This window comes from Schistocerca gregaria, chromosome 7 (assembly GCF_023897955.1).
Source record: "Schistocerca gregaria isolate iqSchGreg1 chromosome 7, iqSchGreg1.2, whole genome shotgun sequence".
Taxonomy (NCBI): Eukaryota; Metazoa; Arthropoda; class Insecta; order Orthoptera; family Acrididae; genus Schistocerca; species Schistocerca gregaria.
In genome coordinates, this window is record NC_064926.1 from 21,873,989 (window position 1) to 21,899,723 (window position 25,735).

The 25,735-nt window shown below is 39.5% G+C and overlaps 1 protein-coding gene across 1 annotated transcript in view; it reads left to right on the plus strand.

Annotated features, from left to right (window-relative positions):
- LOC126282212 (fibrillin-2-like) overlaps positions 1-25,735 on the plus strand; it is a 687,537-nt gene that overhangs the window by 541,445 nt on the left and 120,357 nt on the right. Inside the window, exons 40-43 of the mRNA XM_049981761.1 lie at positions 21,316-21,435; positions 23,189-23,368; positions 23,606-23,718; positions 24,886-25,018. Of these exons, the coding sequence (XP_049837718.1) occupies positions 21,316-21,435; positions 23,189-23,368; positions 23,606-23,718; positions 24,886-25,018 (546 nt within the window). The remainder of the gene's footprint in view (positions 1-21,315; positions 21,436-23,188; positions 23,369-23,605; positions 23,719-24,885; positions 25,019-25,735) is intronic.

Here is a 25,735-nt window from a genome sequence, read left to right on the forward strand (position 1 = left end):
AGTACCCTGATTGAACATGCTGAGCTACAGTGCCATCTCTAGACCACCTGGCCCGACAAATATATAGATTTTTCACTTATAGGTTTTGATAGGTGAGTTTGTTAGTTTAAAAAATGTGATAGATATGTCCATATCTTTTAATTGCATTGACATAGAAGCATAAATTACTTACACTACCAAGGGACTGTAGATCATAGAATTTGACATAAATTTCAACTTGATACCTCTACTCTTGACTTTCATTACTTCAGGAGGCAAAATTTCAATACTGCCAATGGATACGCATAAAAGTATGTGTGTTGTCCTAGCATTCAGAACTAATAGTTACTTCCTCAGGGAGGAGAGAGGGTTAGCATGTGTAACGTTCCCTCTTTCTGTTTATTTAGGTTTGATTGTTATTCTTTATTTCTATTATTCGGAATCTTTTTTTTTTTTTATTAAATTGAGCCTGAAACTTACGTAATAAATACTTCGCGTGAAGTACGATTTGCAGCATAAACAAAAATTAATTTCGGAAATGTAATCCACTGAATATTAAAAGTAAAGCTTTTGAACAACGCGCATGACTGACTAGATTCATTCAGAGGGTACGTACATTCGCGTGCGAGTGGTTGCAGTCTGATGAGAAATTTTCATTGTGAAATAATTTCGTCGTAACACACTCGGAGATTGCGAACGTACATTCAGAGTAGAGGCACGTACGTTCTATCATTTCCCGTGGCCTGGGTAAAAGAATGGCAATTATTTAAATCTAAGAGTATTTCTTTTGCATCGGACTAGTATTTTTATAAGAAAAAGAAGATTTCAGGTTCTGAATGTCTCGGCAAAACGAATCAGAAGTAATTTTAGCGGCCACGAAAGGAAAGTAGAGAGCACAATCACGTACCTCTATTGTTGAGCAGCGCCATTTTGAAGATCTTCGGTTCCATCTAAAACTCGCCTTCTCTGCTTAACATAAATACTCCATAGGAATGGGAATAAGGCTTGTTGTGCGATGAAAATAATATAAAACACATATTGCGTCTTTTAACTCATTCATTTACCACACACACACACACACTAGTAATTAGACAGTACGACATCCCACCAGCCCATCAGAACAAAAAGGTAGTCGTTCGTACAAGAAATAAAAAACGAAGGGCGAAATTGTTCTTATGTCTCTCAAAGATAAAAAGTTTACCAGATATTTCTCTGGTGTGTCACTGGAACAATTTTTCAGCACCTCTGCGATTAAATCACAATATTTTCAGTTCCTTTACACATGGCTAACATCAAAAATGAAGGGAAGATCACTTAGGCCCCAGGATGAGAGAGATAGATCTGTCATGAGGATGAGGGTAGACAAAGACTAAGCTATAGTATCATTCAATTGCAAGATAAATAAAACCTATACTTTAAAAAGTCCTCCTGTCTTGTTTCATCAGAAGAATATTTTATTAGAACTTTAGTTTCTTTTCTCTAAAATGTTTCAATTGTGAAGTGATTTTGTCAAAAGGGATAACAATAATAACTTTATTCAATACCAAATGATGCAAGGAGCATTTTTCTGAATTTGCCAATTCATAACAAGCAAACATATGAAAACAAAAACTGAGTATTAAGTCCTTATATTAAGTAATACTAATATACTTGTGTGAAACCTACACAAAAGTTTCTTTATTCTATGTGAAGCTGCAACACCCATCTAGTGAGTAGTGTGGGTTGGCAATCAATATTTCTTTTGATTCTGGCTTTAAATTTTACAGTGAGGAGAGATGTGACTGCACTCAGCAAAGAAATTGTAGGGCTCAATCCTGCATAGAGTAGATTTCTTTGTTACAATCCAGTTCAGTGGCTTGTGAGATGAAACTGATCTTTCTTTCTTGTAGTGTGTTTTTGTAGGTCATTGTTCACATTCTGTTTAAGTTTTCAGACCAACATGGTCAATTTAAAAATATGCATAAGTATTTATAACATGGTGTGGGTGGTACCGCCTCTCCCCCTTCCCCCAGTGGCTGTTAGTTGCATCTGATAACTATTTTCGATCACATTTAATGCTCATCTCCGGATCTAAGAATGAAATAAAACAATACATTAATAAATAACTATTTCAATATTTAATATACAGGCTGGAGAAAAATTGTGTCACAAAATTTTAACCCTGGATAGCTGATCCCAGTAAGAACCAGAATTACTAATGCTGTGTAGGTCGACAACGGACAATTTTTAAACTACAGAAACTTGGCGCTACGCACTCCGATTAGCCTTGGGATTGCCTGTTGCCACATGCTCTGGATAACACATGACCGTGAATGCTTTTCCTGCTGCAGATTGTGATGTATCCAAGGTGGCCCACACACTCGGTGGTAGTGCGCCAACGAATCCGCCGGGGTCCCAACACATCCGTTGTAGATTCATGATAAGACATACCAGGAACAAACCCATCAAAACAGCAGTTAGTTTGGGTACAGAAAGTATTTTACAAGTTGTGCCAGCCCTGAAAAGGGCCTTTTTTGTAGCTAGGACATTGTTTAATTAAAGCAGGTACTCCGACTGGTGACCCTCTGATGCGACACAAGCTTGGTAACGTCGAACGGTGTTTTGCCGAACTCTTTCAAAGATTCCTGGCATTACCTTGATGGCATGTTGAATGCGAGCCATTAATCCCTCTTCATTTCTAGGTGGTTTGTGTCTGGATGGTTGAACTAAAACCTTGAAGAAACCCCACAGGAAAAAGTCCGATGGCATTATGTCTGGAGATCATGTCATACAAGCACTTCTGCCAATTACCCGGTTGTTGAAGAGTTCATTTAAATATCGACGCACAGTACAACTGTTATGTACAGATGCCCCACCATGCTGCAACAACATGCATATTCGTATGTCCAGGGGAACAGCTTCCAGCAGGCCGGGTAGAGTGTCTTGCAAAAAGTTAAGGTAATTTGTCCCAGTAAGTCAAGGAGGTAGACGGACCGGCCCAATCAGATGGTCACACACAGTGCCTGCCCAAATGTTGAACAAAAATTGTTACTGGTGTCCGAGTGTTGTAAAGGCCATCCCGATGGAAGATGCACTCATCAATGAACAACATGATGGTGGGGAAGTTGGGATCTGATGCAAGACGTTGCTGAAACCACCAGCAAAACCCTAGTCTGTGTTCATAGTCCACCACAAGATTTAGGTCTTGAACAAGGTGGAAACTAAATGAATGCCGGCCGTCATCCCTCAAAATCTCCCAGGCTAACTGATGAGTGACCCCGCTGTCGTGTCCAACTGGTTGAGTACTTGTCGTAGGTGCTTCATTGAAGTGATCAAGAACAATCTCTTCAAATGCAGCATCCTGCTGTATTCGAGGTCTTCCAGCATAAACATGGTATCCCGCTAATGAGCCTGTTTCACCAAATCGCTGGGGAATTGCTGTAAATATTTGTGGGCATGGGTGGCATCTTGTTGGGTACTGTTCCCGAGCTTCATGTGCATTACCATTGGCTAGACCATAAAAAAAAGAACAATATCTCATTGTTCTTCAAACAAATACTGTGCCACCATGCTTACTGTATAACTAAATTGCAGGTGGCTTGTGTGTACTCCAAAGCGAAGCAAGACCTATTCGACATGTGTGTGTGTCTGGTTAGGGCAGTGACGGGGTGAGAGATGTTTGTATGTGTGAACCAAGAACCACTGCGCTGTCCATCAGCCGATAAACAGCAACAGGGCAATCCCACGGCCAAATGGAGTGTGTGGCACCAAGTTTCCATAGTTTAAAAATGGTGTGTTGTTGACCTACACAACTTTAGTAATTTTGGTCCCTACTGGCATCAGCTATCTAGGGTTAAAATTTCATGTCACCAATTTTCTTCACCCTGTAAATTCAAAATATTTAAAATGTAAAATTAATTAATAGAAAATCTCATATAAAGATGTGAAACAATTACTAACAAAGAGATAGAGGGGCTGGCCAGTACTTACCTCAGCTCAGTACAGCTGATAGAAACACAAAAAACAACCGAAAATTTTAAGTTCCTAGCTTTCGGAATAAATGTTCCTTCATCAGGGAGGAGAGAGGGGAAAGAAAGGGAAGAAGGGAAAGTGTATTTAGTTTCTCACAACCCAGGTTATGAAGCAAAAAAAAATGAAAACAGGGAGGGTAGCAAGGATGGAGGCATGGTTGTCAGAGGGAAGCCAAAGATATTCTACTGTACGTACTGTGCCAGCTTCAAACCAAAGAGGATGCATACAGAAGTAAAGAGGTGTATAGTATAAAGATGTAGGATGAAAAGATGTATGAATGGCTAAAGAAAAAAGGAAAAGAGGAGAAGACTGAAAAGTAAATGGAGTGAGGTTGCTTAACATAGGTTCAGTCCAGGGGGATGGCGGGATGAAAGGATGTGTTGGAGTGCAAGTTCCCATCTGCACAGTTCAGAGGGACTGGTGTTGGGTGGGAGAAGCCAAATGGCACATACGGTGTAGCAGGTTCCTAGGTCCCTAGAATTATGCTGGAGGGCATGCTCCGCTACTGGGTATTGGACATCTCCTAGGCGGACAGTTCGTCTGTGTCCATCCATGCGCTCAGCCAGTTTAGTTGTTGTCATACCAATGTAAAAGGCTGTGCAGTGCAGGCATGTCAGCTGATAAATGACATGTGTAGTTTCACACATGGCCCTGCTTTGAATTGTGTATGTTTTACCAGTAGCGGGGCTGGAGTAGGTGGTTGTGGGGGGATGCATGGGGCTGGTTTTGTAGCGGGGTCGGTTACAGGGGTAGGAAGGGCTGGGTAGAGAAGGTAGTCTGGGAATATTGTAGGGTTTAACAAGGATGTTACAGAGGTTAGGGGGACGACAAAAGGCAACTCTGGGTGGTGTGGGGAGAATTTTGTCAAGGGATGATCTCATTTCAGGGGTTGACTTGAGAAAGTCATATCCCTGGCGGAGTAATTTATTGATGTATTTGAGGCCAGGATAATATTGGGTGGCAAGGAGGATGCTTCTGTGTGGTCTGCGGGTAGGAATATTGTTGTTGGACGGGAAGGAATTTATTGCTCGGGAGATTTGTTTGTGGACAAGGTCTGCAGGATAGTTGCGGGAGAGGAAAGCACTGGTCAGGTTATTGGTGTAATTTTTGAGGGATTCGTCACTGGAGCAGATACGTTTGCCACGAATACCTAGGCTGTGGGGAAAGGAGCGTTTGATGTGGAATGGATGGCAGCTATCAAAATGAAGGTACTGTTGTTTGTTGGTGGGTTTGATATGGACAGAGGTGTGGATGTGAGCTTCAACAAGATGAAGGTCAACATTCAGGAAGGTGGCTTGGGTTTTGGAGAAGGACCAGGTGAAATTCAGATTCGAAAAGGAGTTGAGGTTATGGAGGAAATTAAGGAGTGTTTCTTCACCATGAGTCCAGACCACAAAGATGTCATCTATAAACCTATACCAGACCAGGGGAAGCAGCTGTTGGGTCTTCAGGAAAGCCTCCTCCATGCGGCCCATGAAGAGGATGGCATAGGATGGAGCCATCCTGGTTCCCATGGCATTTCCCATGATTTGTTTGTAGGTCTGGCCTTCAAAAGTGAAGTAATGATGGGTGAGGATGAAGTTGGTAAGTATGATAAGGAATGAGGTTTTTGGAAGATCTTCGGGTGGGCGTTGCGAGAGGTAGTGCTCAAGGGCAGAGAGACCATGGGTGTGTGGGATGTTTGTGTAAAGGGATGTAGCATCTATGGTGACAAGAAAGGTTTCAGGTGGGAGAGGAATGGGAATGGATTTGAGGCGTTCTAGGAAGTGGTTTGTGTCCTTGATGTAGGATGGGAGTCTGCGGGTGATAGGTTGGAGGTGTTGGTCTACCAGAGCTGAGATACGTTCTGTTGGGGCTTTGAAAATCCTAAAAATCCAGGGTCCCTCACAAGGCCTCTCAACAGCTTCCATAGACTTACTCACTCCACCTGAGCCACGTACCCCTACCTTCTGCCTATTACCTAAAATCCACAAAGAGAACCATCCTGGCCGTCCCATTGTAGCAGGCTTCAAAGCCCCAACAGAACGTATCTCAGCTCTGGTAGACCAACACCTCCAACCCCCATCCTACATCAAGGACACAAACCACTTCCTAGAACACCTCAAATCCATTCCCACTCCTCTCCCAACTGAAACCTTTCTTGTCACCATAGATGCTACATCCCTTTACACAAACATCCCACACACCCATGGTCTCTCTGCCCTTGAGCACTACCTCTCCCATCGCCCACCCGAAGATCTTCCAAAAACCTCGTTCCTTATCACACTTACCAACTTCATCCTCACCCATCATTACTTCACTTTTGAAGGCCAGACCTACAAACAAATCAGGGGAACTGCAATGGGAACAGGATGGCTCCATCCTATGCCAACCTCTTCATGGGCCGCATGGAGGAGGCTTTCCTGAAGACCCAACAGCTGCTTCCCCTGGCATGGTATAGGTTTATAGATGACATCTTTGTGGTCTGGACTCATGGTGAAGAAACACTCCTTAATTTCCTCCATAACCTCAACTCCTTTTCGAATCTGAATTTCACCTGGTCCTTCTCCAAAACCCAAGCCATCTTCCTGGATGTTGACCTTCATCTTGTTGAAGCTCACATCCACACCTCTGTCCATATCAAACCCACCACTAAACTACAGTACCTTCACTTTGATAGCTGCCATCCATTCCACATCAAACGCTCCCTTCCCTACAGCGTAGGTATTCGTGGCTAACGTATCTGCTCCAGTGACTAATCCCTCAACAATTACACCAATAACCTGACCAATGCTTTCCTCTCCTGCAACTATCCTGCAGACCTTGTCCACAAACAGATCTCACGAGCAATAAATTCCTCCCGGTCCAACAACAATATTCCTACCCTCAGACCACACAGAAGCATCCTCCTTGTCATCCAATATTATCCTGGCCTCGAATACATCAATAAATTACTCCGCCAGGGATATGACTTTCTCAAGTCAACCCCTGAAATGAGGTCATCCCTTGACAAAATTCTCCCCACACCACCCAGAATTGCCTTTTGTCGTCCCCCTAACCTCCGTAACATCCTTGTTAAACCCTACAATATTCCCAGACTACCTTCTTTACCCAGCCCTTCCTACCCCTGTAACCGACCCCGCTGCAAAACCTGCCCCATGCATCCCCCCACAACCACCTACTCCAGCCCCGCTACTGGTAAAACATACACAATTCAAGGCAGGGCCATGTGTGAAACTACACATGTCATTTATCAGCTGACATACCTGCACTGCACAGCCTTTTACATTGGTATGACAACAACTAAACTGGCTGAGCGCATGAACGGACACAGACGTACTGTCCGCCTAGGAGATGTCCAATACCCAGTAGCGGAGCATGCCCTCCAGCATAATTCTAGGGACCTAGGAACCTGCTACACCGTATGTGCCATTTGGCTTCTCCCACCCAAAACCAGTCCCTCTGAACTGCGGAGATGGGAACTTGCACTCCAGCACATCCTTTCATCCCGCCATCCCCCTGGACTGAACCTACGTTAAACAACCTCACTCCCAGTTACTTTTCAGTCTTCTCCTCTTTCCCTTTCCTCTTTAGCCATTCATACATCTTTTCATCCTACATCTTTATACTATACACCTCTTTACTTCTGTATGCATCCTCTTTGGTTTGAAGCTGGCACAGTACCTACAGTAGAATATCTTTAGCTTCCCTCTGACAACCATGCCTCCATCCTTGCTACCCTCCCTGTTTTCATTTTTTTTTTTTGCTTCATAACCTGGGTTGTGAGAAACTAAATCCACTTTCCCTTCTTCCCTTTCTTTCCCCTCTCTCCTCCCTGATGAAGGAACATTTATTCCGAAAGCTAGGAACTTAAATTTTTGGTTGTTTTTTGTGTTTCTATCGGCTGTACTGAGCTGAGGTAAGTACTGGCCAGCCCCTCTATCTCTTTGTTAGTAAAATGTAAAATTCTTAAATTTGTACCTGATTAACCACAAGTTGTGTAAAGTCAAATTTCTTTAAAAAGAACATAGTCATTAGTTGTAAAATAATTAAAAAACATATATATAGTACACTTGTGGCAACATTCAGTGGAATATAGCATTTTGTCATATCCACTTTGCATCATACAGACCCACGTATCATCATTAGATATATTATCCGACATTACTTAATTTTTTTAAATTAATTGTATTACATCTTTTCGACAATATATGTGTTACATTTTAATACTGCATGATATTAGTGCTTCCCCCCCCCCCCCCCCCCCCCCCCCCCGCCCCTCCTCCTCACACCTTCCATCCTTTACTGGATTTACTAAAATGCTGGATGCTACTGACTGTTGTCACAACTGCACTACAATGTTGTTCCTTATATTTTACAGCAAATGTCTATGTTCTTTTTAAAGAGATTTGACTTTTCACAACTTGTGATTAATTAGGTAAAACTTCATGAATTTTAAATTTTAGATTTCATCAGTCCGTCTATATTATCTACTTATTTACATACAATTTTAAGATTTTTAAATGTTTTGAATCTGTGTTATCTACTTAAATATGATCATAACCAGTAATAAAATGTGACTAAAACTGCCACTAGGACTGTTACAATAAATGCTTTAAAAATTTACACAGTTGTTGCATCTCTCATGACAATATGTCAGCCATTATTAATATGTGGGTAGTAAATTGTGGCGTGAGTCTCTTGGTTTAGCACCACAAATTCTTCATACAGCCTTTGCTGTGACTTTCAGGGCTTGTAAAGGCTTGCCTGTGTTGTGGCACACAATACTTTGGTTCCATAGTTTATACTAGATGAGACCAATGGATGATAAGCAGTCCACACTACATGTGTGTCATTGTAATACTTGCTAAAAGTATTTATTACAAATATTTTTTTGCCAGTTTGCTTGCTAGAAAGTGCGTATGTATACCCCACTGACGTGCGTTTTGTATTGTTATTCCCAGGAATTTTACACAGTTCCGTTTAGTGGCAATATCAGTTACAATGCATAATTGTTTTCAATCTCTGACTGTCTTATTGAGTTGAACTCCGTCACTGCTGTTCCCTTGCTGCTGAGACTGAGACGAGTCTCATTGAAACTCGAAACTATTTCATTGCTAATACAGGTGCATGATATTTCTTATTAGTAATAATATATGTCCACATTTTTCCACATTTTTGTGGGAAATTAAGGAGATGGGACCTGGATAAACTGAAAGAACCAGAGGTTGTACAGAGTTTCAGGGAGAGCATAAGGGAACAATTGACAGGAATAGGGGAAAGAAATACAGTAGAAGAAGAAGCTCTGAGGGATGAAGTAGTGAAGGCAGCAGAGGATAAAGTAGGTACAAAGACGAGGACTGCTAGAAATCCTTGGGTAACAGAAGAAATATTGAATTTAATTGATGGAAGGAGAAAATATAAAAATGCAGTAAATGAAGCAGGCAAAAAGAAATACAAACGTCTCAAAAATGAGATCGACAGGAAGTGCAAAATGGCTAAACAGGGATGGCTAGAGGACAAATGTAAGGATGTAGAAGCTTATCTCACTAGGGGTAAGATAGATACTGCCTACAGGAAAATTAAAGAGACCTTTGGAGAGAAGAGTATCATGTGTATGAATATCAAGAGCTCAGATGGCAGCCCAGTTCTAAGCAAAGAAGGGAAGGCAGAAAGGTGGAAGGAGTATATAGAAGGTTTATACAAGGGCGATGTACTTGAGGACAATATTATGGAAATGGAAGAAGATGTAGATGAAGACGAAATGGGAGATACGATACTGCGTGAAGAGTTTGACAGAGCACTGAAAGACCTGAGTTGAAACAAGGCTCCCGGAGTAGACAACATTCCATTAGAACTACTGACGGCCTTGGGAGAACCAGTCCTGACAAAACTCTACCAGCTGGTGAGCAAGATGTATGAGACAGGCGAAATACCCTCAGACTTCAAGAAGAATATAATAATTCCAATCCCAAAGAAAGCAGGTGCTGACAGATGTGAAAATTTCCGAACTATCAGTTTAATAAGCCACGGCTGCAAAATTCTAACGCGAATTCTTTACAGACAAAAGAAGCAGTGGTTGGGAAAGGAGTGAGACAGGGTTGTAGCCTCTCCCCGATGTTATTCAATCTGTATATTGAGCAAGCAGTAAAGGAAACAAAAGAAAAATTTGTAGGATGTATTAAAATTCATGGAGAAGAAGTAAAAACTTTCAGGTTCGCCAATGACATTGTAATTCTATCAGAGACAGCAAAGGACTTGGAAGAGCAGTTGAACGGAATGGATAGTGTCTTGAAAGGAGGATACAAGATGAACATCAAGAAAAGCAAAACAAGGATAATGGAATGTATTCGAATTTGGGTGATGCTGAGGGAATTACATTAGGAAATGAGACACTTAAAGTAGTAAAGGAGTTTTGATACTTGGGGAGCAAAATAAGTAATGATGGTCGAAGTAGAGAGGATATAAAATGTAGACTGGCAATGGCAAGGAAAGCGTTTCTGAAGAAGAGAAATTTGTTAATATCTAGTATAGATTTAAGTGTCAGGAAGTCATTTCTGAAAGTATGCAGTGTAGCCATGTATGGAAGTGAAACATGGACAATAAATAGTTTAGACAAGAAGAGAATAGAAGTTTTTGAAATGTGGTGCTACAGAAGAATGCTGAAGATTAGATGGGTAGATCACATAACTAATGAGGAGGTATTGAATAGGATTGGAGAGAAGAGAAGTTTGTGGCACAACTTGACTAGAAGAAGGGATCGGTTGGTAGGACATGTTTTGAGGCATCAAGGCATCACAAATTTAGCATTGGAGGGCAGCGTGGAGGGTAAAAATCGCAGAGGGAGACCGAGAGATGAGTACACTAATCAGATTCAGAAGGATGTAGGTTGCAGTAGGTATTGGGAGATGAAGCAGCTTGCACAGGTAGAGTAGCATGGAGAGCTGCATCAAACCAGTCTCAGGACTGAAGACAACAACAACAACAACAACAACAATAATATATGTGCTTACATACAGTAAATATAACATCAGCATACAGAATTATCTTTGAATTTGGGCAGCAGCATTTTATTTCATTTACATAAATTAAGAAAAGAAGGGGTCTCCGTACTGAGCTCTGTGCACTGTGGAAACATGTATTTCAAATCAGTAATGCTAGATCTGTGTGTGCCAGTGCCCATTTTTAATAGTTCCGTTTGGTTTCTCTATATTAGATAAAATTTTATTAGACCATGAACAAGGCCACTGATGCCTATGTTCTATAATTTCTCTATGCGTATTGATATACTCACTTTGTCAAGTGCATTTTTCAAGCTCAAGGAATATGCCTGTAACATATTCCTTGTTCTCTGTGTGGCAACTGACAAAGTTAATCTGTAAAACCATTCTGAATTTCAAAGATTAACTATATTTATTTGAAAATTTTATAATTTTGTCATATATGACCTTTTCTGTAATCTTATGAAGAAGGTAGTTACTACTCATCATTTAGTTTGAATGTTGAGTCGCAGACAGGCGCAACAAAAAGACTGTCAGTAAGTGATCTTTTGACCAACAAGACCTTCATTGTAAATAGACGAAACACACCCGCCCACACACACACACACGCACACACACACGCACACACACACGAATGTAACTCACACATACATGACTACAGTCTTTGGCTGTTGAGACCATACTCCACACTTTTGAAAAGACAGGCAAGACAGAAATTAGTCTATATTTTTCCATTTTCAGCCCTTTTTAGATTATTTCCAGTGGGTCAAGAGAACTTCCTGATCTTAATATTGTATTAAATGGAAGAGAAATGGCGTCTGGATATGTTTTCAATGTAGGACTTTAGACCCCATACATCCTGCAGATTTACAGTTTGGTAATGTCTTTACTATGCTTCTTAATTCACTGCTGTCAGTTGGCACAAGGTAGATGCTGTATGTGATAGTATCCTATCAAGTTACAAAATGTTTTTTGTTTGCAAAAATTCTTATTTACTAATACAAACATGTAAAATTGATCAGAAACAACAATGAAACTATGTAATTGCAGTAAATGATAAACTGTTTTTGAAATATTGTGGGCTGTGTTCCATCCTACAACAACCCATTTCACTTCTTTAATTCTCTTAGATGTAATTTTGTTTGTCAAATTATTTATAATTGTTGTTATGGTCTCCAGACCAAAGACTAGTGCTATGCAGCACTCCACCCCAGTTAATTCTGTGCATGCCTCTTTGCATATCTATTGCAACCTACATCCATTTGAACCTGCTTATTGTATTCACACCTTGATCTTCCCTCTACAACTTTTACTCATCACATATCCCTACAGTATCAAATTAACTATTCATTGATGCTGCAGTATGTGTCCTGTCAACCAAACTCTTCCTTTAGTCAAGTTGTCTCATAAATTTATTTTCTGTCTGAATCATTAACTCCTCATTTGTTACTCAATCTACCCATCCAATCTTGAGCATTCTTGTGTAGAACCACATTCCAAATGTTTGTATTCTCTTCATATCAGAACGGCTTGTTGTCCACATTTCAGTTCTGTGCAAGGCTACACTTCAAGTACCTTCAGAAAAGACTTCCTAAAATTTAGTTTATATTAGATGTTTACAAATTTCTCTTTTTCATAAATGACTTTCTTGCCATTTGCACTGTGCATTTTATACCCCCTCTACTTCAGATACCAGCAGTTATTTTGCCACCAAAATAACTTCTTTTAGTGTCTCATTTCCTAACCTACTTCCTAATTTAATTCAACTACATTCCTTTTCCCTTGTTTTACCTTAGCAGATATTCATTTTATATCCTCCTTTCAAGACACTGTTCATTACATTCAGCTGCCCTCCCAAAACCCTTGCTGTCTCTGATAGAGTTACAATCTCATCAGCAAACCTCAGAGTTTTTATTTCTTCTCCCTGAACCTTAATTCAATTTCCAAATTCCTTACTACTTGCTCAATGTACAAAATTGAAAAAAACACTGGGTGTAGGCTGTAGCTCTTCATCAAGTTACTTCGATTAGGAATGTGGAATGCACTCAACAACTGTGATGTGACTTTGAAATCAGTCAGCCTTCCTTTTCAGGCTTTATTAAAGCAAATCTAGATTACAGCTAGTGCCTAACCATTATCAGTGCACTTTAGTTTAAGGCTACAAATGAATTGTGACATAAGTTTGAACAACAGGTGACTGACGTACTGGGACATTTATTGAAATTATGAAATAATGCATTGATAATGGCTAGGCACTAGCCAAAATCTAGATTTGTTTTAATAAACCCTGAAAGGTAAGGATGACTGATTGCTCCATCATTGTGGAAAGCTACAACTCTGTCTCACTCTCTCCTCAAACACTGTTTGCCTTTCATGTCCTTTGAAACTGATGATTGCCCTCTTGTTTCTGTACAAGTCATAGTAATCTTTTGCTCCCTGTATTTAATCCCACTACCTTTAAAATTTCAAAGAATAGTGTCTAGTTAACACTGTGAAAAACTTTCTCTAAATTTACAAATTCATGTGCTTGATGAAAATCCATATGTAAAGACTGGAAAATTGCACAGGATTTGCAGTAAGATTTTGGAACACATACTATATTTAAACATTATGAAGTATTTCAAAGAAAGTGTTCTGTTGACATATGTTATTGATAAAAATGAAAATGAGCGTGTGGCATCATTGGCCGGGAGGCCCCATTCGAGGAAGTTTGCTCCCCAAGTGTAAGTCTTATTTCATTCGATGTCACATTGGGCGACTTGCGCGCCAGTGATGAGGATGAAATGATGATGAGGACAACGCAACACCCAGTCCATGAGTGGAGAAAATCTCCAGCCTGGCTGGGAATCGAGCCCAGGCCCACTTGCATGGGAGGCAAGCATGTTACCACTAAGCAGGCAGACATACGTTATTGATGAATATTATAGACAGAGGAAGTATGAAATTAACTACTAAAAAGGATAGATAGTGGTAGATGTCTATGCATAACCCATACAAGAAGAATGGACAGTTTAGTTGGATATAGTCTGCAGCAATTATAAATAGTGAAACTGGCACTGAAAGGCACAAGAGACGATGATTATGACTAGAACATGCAAAACAGATTATGAAGAATATTGGGTGTAATAGTTCTGAAGAGTTTAACTCAATAGTAGAAGACAGCAATAGATGACAGACAATATTAAACCAGTCAATGGACAAATGACTTAAAAAATACTTTCCAAATACAGTTCATTTATAGGTCACTCAGTTACTTCGTAGAAAATATTAAATAATAGGATAGATAGAAAATCCACTCACCAAGCAGCAGCAGGCGCAAACACACATGATAGTCACGCAAATCTGTAATCTGTCAGAGCCAGTGACTCCTTCTTTTGGCAGTAGGGTTGAAGGTGAAGGAAGAGGGATGAAGGAAAAGGACTAGTTCTGTTTAGGAAATGGGGAGAGTTATGGAAAAGTTGCCCAGAACCCCAGAACAGGGGAGACTTACCAGATGGGACTGATTGTTGGGGACTGCACTGGAAGAGACATGAAAGCCTGCGTGCTTTAAGTCGGAAATCGGGGTAATAAGCAAGACAGGGATTACTGATCAGACATTATGCACAGTTAATAACGGAAACCTAAGTACAATATATGTGGTGGAGGTAAGGGTGGAGGAAAAGAGACAGGTAAGAAAATAAAAGACATAGAAAACTATAAGAGAATGAACAAAGGAATACTTAGTGAAACGAAATGCTGGGTCCAAAGAAGTTGATGTAAATTAAGGGTAGGTGGGTGGTGAGAACCAAGCACATGCTGTAACGTAAGTGTCCACCTGCATTGTTCTGTGAAACTGGTGTCGGAGAGAAGAATCCAGATGGCACGTGTGGTGAAACAAACTCCGTAAATTTGCACATTTCCTTAACTTTTGTATGTCTTTATTACTGCCATCTCTTGGTTAGTAGATTTTTTTATCTATCAAATTATATTGTATGAATATAATAGAGGGAAACATTCCACATCATCACCACCATCATCATCATTTAAGACTGATTATGCCTTTCAGCGTTCAGTCTGGAGCATAGCCCCCTTATAAAATTCCTCCATGTTCCCCTATTCAGTGCTAACATTGGTGCCTCTTCTGATGTTAAACCTATTGCTTCAAAATCATTCTTAACCGAATCCAGGTACCTTCTCCTTGGTCTGCCCCGACTCCTCCTACCCTCTACTGCTGAACCCATGAGTCTCTTGGGTAACCTTGCTTCTCCCATACGTGTAACATGACCCCACCATCTAAGCCTGTTCGCCCTGACTACTACATCTATAGAGTTCATTCCCAGTTTTTCTTTGATTTCCTCATTGTGCACACCCTCCTGCCATTGTTCCCATCTACTAGTACCTGCAATCATCCTAGCTACTTTCATGTGAGTAACCTCAACCTTGTTGATAAGGTAACCTGAATCCTCCCAGCTTTCGCTCCCATACAACAAAGTTGGTCGAAAGATTGAACGGTGCACAGATAACTTAGTCTTGGTACTGACTTCCTTCTTGCAGAAGAGAGTAGATCGTAGCTGAGCGCTCACTGCATTGGCTTTGCTACACCTTGCTTCCAGTTCTTTCACTATGTTGCCATCCTGTGAGAATATGCATCCTAAGTACTTGAAACGGTCCACCTGTTCTAACTTTGATCCTCCTATTTGGCAATCAATCCATTTATATTTCTTTCCCACTGACATTACTTTCGTTTTGGACATGCTAATCTTCATACCATAGTCCTTACATTTCTGATCTAGCTCTGAAATATCACTTTGCAAACTTTCAATCGAATCTGCCATTACAACTAAGTCATCCGCATATGCAAGACTGCTTACTTTGTGTTCACATATCTTAATCTCACCCAGCCCGTCTATTGTTTTTAACGTATGATCCATAAGTAATATGAACAACAGTGGAGACAGGTTGCAGCCTTGTCTTCCCCCTGAAACTGCTCTGAACCATGAACTCAATTTACTGTCAACTCTAACTGCTGCCTGACTATCCATGTAAAGAACTTTAATTGCTTGCAAAAGTTTGCCTCCTATTCCATAATCTCGTAGAACAGACAATAACTTCCTCCTAGGAACCCAGTCATATGCCTTTTCTAGATCTATAAAGCATAGATACAATTCCCCGTTCCACTCATAACACTTCTCCATTATTTGCCGTAAGCTAAAGATCTGGTCCTGACAACCTCTAAGAGGCCTAAACCCACACTGATTTTCATCCAATTGGTCCTCAACTAATACTCGCACTTTCCTTTCAACAATACCTGAGAAGATTTTCCCCCCAATGCTGATTAGAGAGATACCTCTGTAGTTGTTACAATCTTTTCTGTTTCCATGTTTAAAGATTGGTGTGATTACTGCTTTTGTCCAGTCTGGTGGAACCTGTCCCGACTCCCATGCCATTTCAATTGTCCTGTGTAGCCATTTAAGACCCGCCATTCCACTGTATTTGATGAGTTATGGCTTAATTTCATCCACACCAGCTGCTTTATTGCACTGCAATCTATTGACCATTTTCTCCACTTCCTCAAATGTGATCCTATTTTCATCATCATTCCTACCCCACTGTACCTCAAAATCTGAAACATTACTGATCGTATTTTCACCTACATTGAGCAACTCTTCAAAATATTCCCTCCATCTGCCCAAGGCATCCACAGGATTCACCAGCAGTTTTCCTGACCTGTCCAAAATACTTGTCATTTCCTCCCTTTCGAAGACTGCTAATTGCACTCCAGAATGGTTTTCCAGCAGCTTGACCCATAGTCTCCAACCTGTTTCCAAAGTCTTCCCAAGATTTCTTCTTGGATGCTGCAATTATCTGTTTGGCTTTGTTTCTTTCTTCAACATAACTTTCTCTGTCTACCTGTGTTCTAGTATGTAGCCATTTTTGATACGCCTTCTTTTTCCTTTTACAGGCTTCCTTGACTGGGTCATTCCACCAAGCTGTTTGCTTCATCCTACTTTTACACACTACTGTTCCAAGACATTCTTTAGCCACTTCTAGTACTGTGTCCCTGTACGTTGTCCATTCCTTTTCCAATGGCTGTAATGACTACATTCAACTAACTGGTACCTTTCTGAGGTCGCTGTCATGTACTTGTGCCTGATTTCCTTATCCTGAAGCTTCTCCACTCTTATCCTCCTACATATGGACCTGACCTCCTGCACTTTCGGTCTCACAATCTTCCTTGACTGGGTCATTCCACCAAGCTGTTTGCTTCATCCTACTTTTACACACTACTGTTCAAAGACATTCTTCAGCCACCTGTAGTACTGTGTCCCTGTACCTTGTCCATTCTTTTCCAATGACTGTAATTGACTACATTCAACTAACTGGTACCTTTCTGAGATCGCTGTCATTTACTTGTGCCTGATTTCCTTATCCTGAAGCTTCTCCACTCTTATCCTCCTACATATGGACCTGACCTCCTGCACTTTTGGTCTCACAATCCCAATTTCACTGCAGATTAAATAATGATCAGTGTCATCAAAGAATCCCCTGAATACATGTGTGTCCCTCACAGCCTTCCTGAATTCCTGATCTGTTATTATATAGTCAATGACAGATCTGGTTCCCCTGCCTGCTCAAGTATACCGGCGAATTTCTTATGTTGAAAAAGGAGTTTGTGATTACTAAGCCGATACTGGCACAGAAATCCAGAAGTTGTTTCCCATTCCTGTTGGCCTCCATATCCTCTCCAAATTTATCCATAACCTTTTCATACCCTTCTGTTCGATTTCCAATCCTGGCATTAAAATTCCCCATGAGCAGAACACTGTCCTTATCCTTTACTCTAACAACTACATCACTGAGTGCCTCATAAAAACTATCCATCTTATCTTGATCTGTCCCTTCACAAAGCGAATATACTGACACAATCCTAATTTTCTTGCTAGGCACTGTCAAATCTATCCACATCAGTCGTTCGTTTACATACCTTATTCCAACTACGCTGGGTTCCATTTCTTTCCTGATGTAAAGCGCTACACCCCATTGTGCTATTCCTGCTTTGACTCCTGACAGGTAGACCTTGTATTCTCCCACTTCCTCTTCTTTCTCACCCCTTACCCGAATGTCACTAACAGCTAAAACGTCCAGCCCCATCTTACTTGCAGCCTCTGCCAGCTCTACCTTCTTCCCTGAGTAGCCCCCATTGATATTAATAGCTCCCCATCTCATTACCATTTGTTTGCCAAGTCGTATCTTAGGAGTCCCCGGTTTGTCAGGTAGAGGTGGGACTCCGTCACCTCCAAAGGTCCAAGGTATTTTGCTCTGATTTAAAGTACCAGGGAAGCAGGTTGCTAGCCTTACTTGCCCCGAGTCCCATTGGGTTTTACCCCTAATGGTTGAGGGACTAACCGGTGGATTTGGTAGTCTTTGCCGTATGAGCACAAAGGTGACCACGACTCAGAATATGTTGGAGATGCCCAGCCTTCTTCCAAAGTAACTGGTATCCCGACTGTCGGGACCACTTACGTGGCCACTCATACGTTGCCCGTGGTTCATGAACTAGGACATGACTACAGAAACCCACACCATGAACCACAACATTCCAACATTCCATGTGGGAAAAATATATCTAAAAACAAAGATGATGTAACTTACCAAATGAAAGCGCTGGCATGTTGATCCATCTCAAAAATAAAGAAATAATAACTCTGGCTTTCTTATTTTGTTTTAGTTAAATTAACTTGTTTATGTCATATGAAGCTTTCGACTGTCACTATATGATGAGCATGAGTTCAGAAAATATAATTCTTGTGAAACACAACTGGCGCTTTACTCACACATAGTAATGAGTGCTATCAACATGAGATCTCCAACTTGATTCCATATTTTTGAATTTCTTCTGTTCTTCCTAATCTGTATAAACAATTTAATAGACAATCTGAGCAGCTCTCTCAGATTGCTTGTGTGATTTACCATCTAGGAAACTAGTCAGAAGATCAGTATTTATTGCAGAACGTTTTGCATAAGATTCTGTATGGTGTGAAAAGTGGCACTTGACCTCGAACAATAAAAAATGTGAGGTTATTCACATGCATGCTAAATAATTCCGTTATATTTTGTTTACATGATAATCATACAAATTTAAAGGTTGTTGTTTCAACTAAATACCTAGAGATTACACTTACAAACAACTTGAATTGGAACCAATACAGAGAAAATGTTGCTGCAAAGGCAAATGAAAGACTGTGTTTTATTGCCAGAACGCTTAAAAGATTCAATGGATCTACTAAAGAGACTGCCTATACTAAGCTTGTCTGTTGTCTTCTGGGGTATTGCTGCATGGTGCGGGATCCTCACCAGATAGAGTTGATGGAGGACATTGAAAAAGTTCAAAGTAGGGCAACTCATTATGTAGTATTGCGAAATAGGGGAAAGAGAATCACAGGCATGATAAGTGAATTGGGGTTGTAATCATTAAAATGAAGGTGTATTTCATTGCGATGACATCTTTTCGTGAAATTCCAGTCACCATGTTTGTCTAAGGAATGTGAAAATATTTTTACGACTCCCATCTACATAAAAATAAATGACCATAGTGATAAAATCAGACAAATCAAAGCTTGCACAGTAAGATTTATATGTTCATTTTTCCCATGTGCTGTTCGAGAGTGGAATGATCAAGAAGTAGTCTAAAAGTGGTTCTGTGAGTCCTCTGTCAAGGACTTGAGTGTGAATTGCAGAGTAATCATGTAAACATAGATGTAGGCTCTCCCAAGTTTTTCCATTCTTCTGTTAATAATTTGTGTCAGTATTATGCAAGCATGACTCATTAAACTGATTATTCGATACTATTCACACTTGTCTGCACCTTCTTTCTTTGAAATTTGATTTATTATATTCTTCTTGAAATATGAGGAGGTTTCTCCTGTCTCTTATATCTTGCACATCTGGTGGAACAGTTTTGTCACAGCTGGATCTCCCAAGGATCTCAGTATTTTAAGGGAATGTTGTCTTCCCAAGGGGACTTGTTTCCACTTAGGTCCTTCAGGGCTGTGTCAAATTCTTCTTGCTTTATCATATCTCCCATCTCATTTACACCAATTTCCTCCTCTCCTTCTAGAATATTGTCCTCAAGCTAGCTCCTCTTGTATAGACATTTCATATATTCCTTACAGCTTTCACTTCTTTGTTTAGTACCGGATTGCCAACTGAGTTCTTGATACTCATACGGCTGCTTCTCTTTTCTCCAATGAACTCTTAATTTGCTGTAGGCAATATCTGTATTTACCTCTACACATGCATATTTCTCCAACCTTACATTTGTCCTGTAGCCATCCCCGCTTACCCATTTTGCATTTTTTATCATGCATTTTTTGCATGCTTGTGCTCCCTTTCACCTGTTGCAAGTTATTATGAATGAATAGCAATATTAAGAAATAGAAAATATAATAATAAGAAAGTTCATCTATTATTATTATATAGATAATTATCTGATAATTACTGATTTTGACATATTACCAACTCATCATCATCAGATGATCTGCTTGAAAATAAAGAAAAAGGGAAATAGTAAAATACTGGGGAACTATATCACAAATGAAACTAACTTCTATGCTTACTTATATATGTTACAAGGTAACTCGTCAACTAAATAAGCCCATAGCGACAGCCATAATGGCAATGTGAGCGCCTCTCCAGGCTTGTACAGTTGACTGAAGTAAGTATAGAAGTGAGTTTGACTTGGCCGCAGTGGTCTAACGGTTCTAGGCGCTCAGCCCGGAACCGCGCGACTGCTACGGTCACAGGTTCGAATCCTGCCTCGGGCATGGATGTGTGTGATGTCCGTAGGTTAGTTAGATTTAAGTAGTTCTAAGTTCTAGGGGACTGATGACCACAGATGTTACGTCCCATAGTGCTCAGAGTCATTTTTTTGAGTTTGACTTGTAATGTAGCTTCCCAGTATTTTACTATTCCCCATATCCTTAATTTTAAGCTGATTATTTGATAATGACTTCTTAATAAGTTAAAACCTGAAACAATACCATTTGAATGACCTGAGGCTGAAATACATTTAAAAAAGTCTTACCAGATGGGCAGCATGTTTTGCTAAACAGTGTGCCTAATCAGTAACCATCTACCATCTTTTCAGTAGTGTATTTTGTTTGATAATGAAAATTAGATTCTCTTCCAGCATTCATTTGTGAATAAAATATGCTATTGAAAAGACAGTAGATAGATTTTATTGTTAAGTTTTCCATCCTCTCACCATCTCAGTTTTGCCAAGAATAGCCAATATATGTACCATGAATATTATCAAAGTATATTAATTACCTAAATCTCAAGAGTAACAGTTTTCTGCTGGTTGTAGAAATGTTCACAGGTCATTGTTCAGCTGCCCGTATGACACTCATCACTGCAAAGCAGTGTTGTTGCTCAATGGGAGCAGCCTGGGGGAAATACTGTGAACCATGTCCACCTAAAGGCTCTGGTAAGTCATACTTCAGAATTAAGATAGAGAGATCACATGAGCTATGGAATCTAAATACACCTCTGTTCTCATAGAATTAATACTTGTGGACTGTCCCCAAAATCCTTACAATAGGCACCAATGAATCTCTTTAAATGCCACTCCCACTGTCTTGTGTTAAATCATCATCAGCCTTCTATGTCAAATAACCGGGTACCTGCTGCACTTGGTTCGCTAAAGATGACATGGTTGTTTAATTTACCTTCTGGTGTCTGATTATGACTGCCAATTTACAACATGCAGCAATTTAATATGACATCTAAACTGGTTTATCTTTCAAACAATGGAAACTAGGTAGCAATATCAACAATGTAGGAAAAGGTAGATTGCTACATATGATAAAGATGACACGTTAAGTTGCAGACAGGCACAATTAAGACACTTACACATAAGCATTCATCCAGAGCCTTCAGGCATGAGCTGCTGGAGTTGGCAGTCACGTGTGCATGAGTTACGCTTTCTTGTGTTACTGAATGGTGTTTGTTTCTGTTTTTCTGGTGAAGGATGTTGTCAAAATCTGACATGTAAGTGTTTTTTGATTGTTTGTGTCTGCAACTTAACGTGTTATCTTTACCATAAGTAGCAATCTCTCTTTTCCTTGTTTATCTTTCAAGTTTTTCCCATTCTGTACACATTCCCTTTTTTCAGAAACTGCTAATTAATCAGTTCCTTATAATACTTTCCTGTATAAAATAAGAAGTATGGTCTTCAGGTCTTGTTTCCTCACACTACCTCATGGTAAAGATTTTAATGCTAAAGTTAGATTTGTATAATGCATACACTTTAAAATGATATCATCTATGATGTAACTGGATATTTGTTGTTGTTGTTGTTGTTGTTGTTGTTGTCTTCAGTCCAGCTCTCCATGCAACTCTATCCTGTGCAAGCTTCTTCATCTCCCAGTACCTTCTGCAACCTACATCCTTCCGAATCTGTTTAGTGTACTAATCGCTTTGTCTCCCTCTATGATTTTTACCCCCCGTGTTGCCATCTAATATTAAATTGGTGTATATAAGAATATACAGCCTACAGTTGCAGGTTAACTTTATCGTTTATCTAGGTTTCAACATTAGTAATAATGTCTTCTTCAGAACATAAAGTATTATTTAAATGTTTGCCTAAAACAGGCCATGTACTAAGTCAACTTTATAAAACTTGATGCATAACCATAAGGTTTTGTTGTGTGACTAGAGACTCTTAGTCACACGACGAGGCCCATACAACGGACTTAAAGTGAATTTGCTACAGCTTGTTTAATAGAGGTGACAAAACCTTATGGATATGCATCAAGTTTTATGAAGTTTACTTAGGACATGGCCTGTTTGAGGCAAACAATTAAATAGTATTTTATGTTCTGAAGAAGACGTTATTACTAATGATGAAACCTAGGTAAACGATAAAAGTTAACCTGCAACTGTAGGCTGTATATTCTTATATAAACAATATCAGTTGCTGTCGCTGCATTAAAATGTTAAAAATTATTAAATTGGTGATCCCTTGATGCCTCAGAGCATATCCTACTAACAGATCCCTTCTTCTAGTCAATTGGATACTTATACAAAGTAAATTTACTCCTAGAATTCTGGAAGTCATTATACATCAACATTAATTGTTCATTAATTTTTCACTGATGTTGCAAAAACTGTATCCAAGCATTCTTAGTAGCCATTGTCAATTACTGTTTGTCACCATTAAAAATCTTGCCTTTCCATAGATGAGTTCCGGCGTATGTGTCCTGAAGGTCCTGGACGCTTGGATTCAGGTGAAGATCTTAACGAGTGTTCATTTATGCCCAATGCCTGTGAAGGAGGGGAATGTATAAATACAGATGGATCTTTCCGTTGTGAATGCCCCGCTGGTTTTGTATTGGACGAAACTGGAAGAAAGTGCATAGGTGAATTTTGGAAATGCAATCCTTTTGAAGTTTAAAACTTTCAAATGATCACATTAATTTTTTATTCTATCTGTTTATACTTTATATGAATATGTATCTTGAGACAGGCCATTTGTTTCAATAATTCATGAGCAGTAACTTTTTTTGCTAAAAGAAAAACAAATCAGTTTTACATTTTATGGGAGTAATACTAATTTTGGAACAGAAAATAACTGAGATGCTTCTTTTCCTCTGCAGATGAAAATGAATGTCTCACTTCAAGCAGTATTTGTGGAAATGGCACATGTTCAAATGTGGAAGGAGGATTTGAGTGTTCTTGCAGTGATGGGTTTGCCCCAGGACCAATGCAGGTTGGATTTGTATTTCCTACATTATGTTAGTTAGCTAAGTACTGTATTTTTAGCAAAATATTGCATTTTGCTCTATTGCTATTTAGCCTGTCATCTGCGTCTTAATAAGAAAGTGCTTTATTAATTGTCCACATTTTCTCTATTGTTTATTCCTCTTTTCCTCCAGAAATTGGTATGCCTTATTAACTGAAACATTATAAATGAAATGTTCTAACATTCTGTTGTCTTATTGATCTTAGTAATGATTACCAGTACTGTTAAAATTTCAAGGTCTCCAGATCTATTAAAACAAACAAAAGACATTCTCAGTTTGATCTTACATAGTTAAACAGAAACGCACATGTGATAAACACAGTGCAGCACTGGCCCTGGTTACTAGACTGTTCATTGTTGCTCACCAATTGTCATCTGTTGTTTCGAAACTGTTGCTTGCATTAGCTTATTTGTTATTTCTTTATTATGTAATTGTTGCATATCCGTCTATTTGTCATTGTATCTGCTCACAATGGGCAACAATTTGTGCATAATTGGCCAACAATCTGTACTCGGGGCCAGTTCCTTGTGCACCACCTTCTTTAAAAGTATGTATGATATGAATTGTAGTTGTAAGGCAACCAATCACTCTTTGCGCAGTGTGCAGCTTCCATAAGTCACTAATGTACTACATCAAGATTAAAAAAAGTCATTGTGTTAAAAGAAAACAGTTATAAAGATAAGATAAAAAAAATTATGGTATGTGCATGAGACTATAGAATGGAAGAGAATCTCATAGTTTACATCTCGAGCACACTTTCTTCAATCATGCATATGAGTGTTCTTTTGTGTGCAATTCATCATCAGAGGGTGTTGTCTATCGTGGTTCAGAAATGTGTACAGCATGCAGTTCATCTCTGCTGTTGGGCTGGTCTCATTGTCATCAGGCTGGCCTGTGTAATCCTCGGGCAATGTAGTTTCTTTTTCAGATTTTTTATTTTCTACATTTCAAACTTTGTTTTCCTAATTTCTGAATTGTCAGATGAGAATTGTTGTGGCAGATCTGTGCAATATTTAAACAGCTTTGTCTTTTGTCTGAGTATTGGTTTGTTTACTATGGCAATCTAATTGTCAGCCTTAAAATATTTTATGCAGTAAAAGAAATGTAAAACAATATTGCATTTCTTTCTGTAGGTATGTGAAGATGTAAATGAATGCTTAGAAATGGGCAGCCAGTGTGCATTTCGCTGTCACAATGTTCCAGGCTCATTCCGTTGCATTTGTCCTTATGGATACACATTGGCACCAGATGGAAGACACTGTCAAGGTAAGGCATTTTCTTGTAAGAAGAAAACTCAGTACTGTGTAAGTGCATGTCATACTTAATAAGTTTTTTTAAATTGTTTAGAATTCATTGAAATAATATGTTTTCCAACATGAGTATGTTATGTGTTGTTAATTACACTCAGAATATTAGTGATAATGGGACTATATAATCTTGGGCAGAGAGAAATAAATACTACCCCCCCCCCCCCCTCTCTCTCTCTCTCTCTCTCTCTCTCTCTCTCTCTCTCTCTCTCTCTCTGTGTGTGTGTGTGTGTGTGTGTGTGTGTGTGTGTGTGTGTGTGTGTGTGTGTGTGTGTGTCTTCATTAATATTTCATTGTTACTTATCACATACTGTTTGAAACATAAAACACACTGGTATTTCAATTTTCTTCTTCTTCTTTGTCTGTGACTGCTATTATATTCTGTTCATCATAAGAATAAATTTGATGTTTACATTATACCATGTATTCCTCCACATTTGTTTCAATCTTATTGGATTTCATTTCATGTGGAGTGGAAGCCGAGCTACGTCCAGTACAGTCAACTATGATGATAAGAATACGTTTTATGCTGTGTTACATGCACATAGACTGAGCGGTAATGTGGGATAACAGCTTTCCTTGTGCATTAGACTTGGACACCACTAGCCAACCAGCTGGTCCAACTAACCTGCAACGACGTGAGCAGTTGCAGTTCATGTGTAAAAAGAGAGAAGCA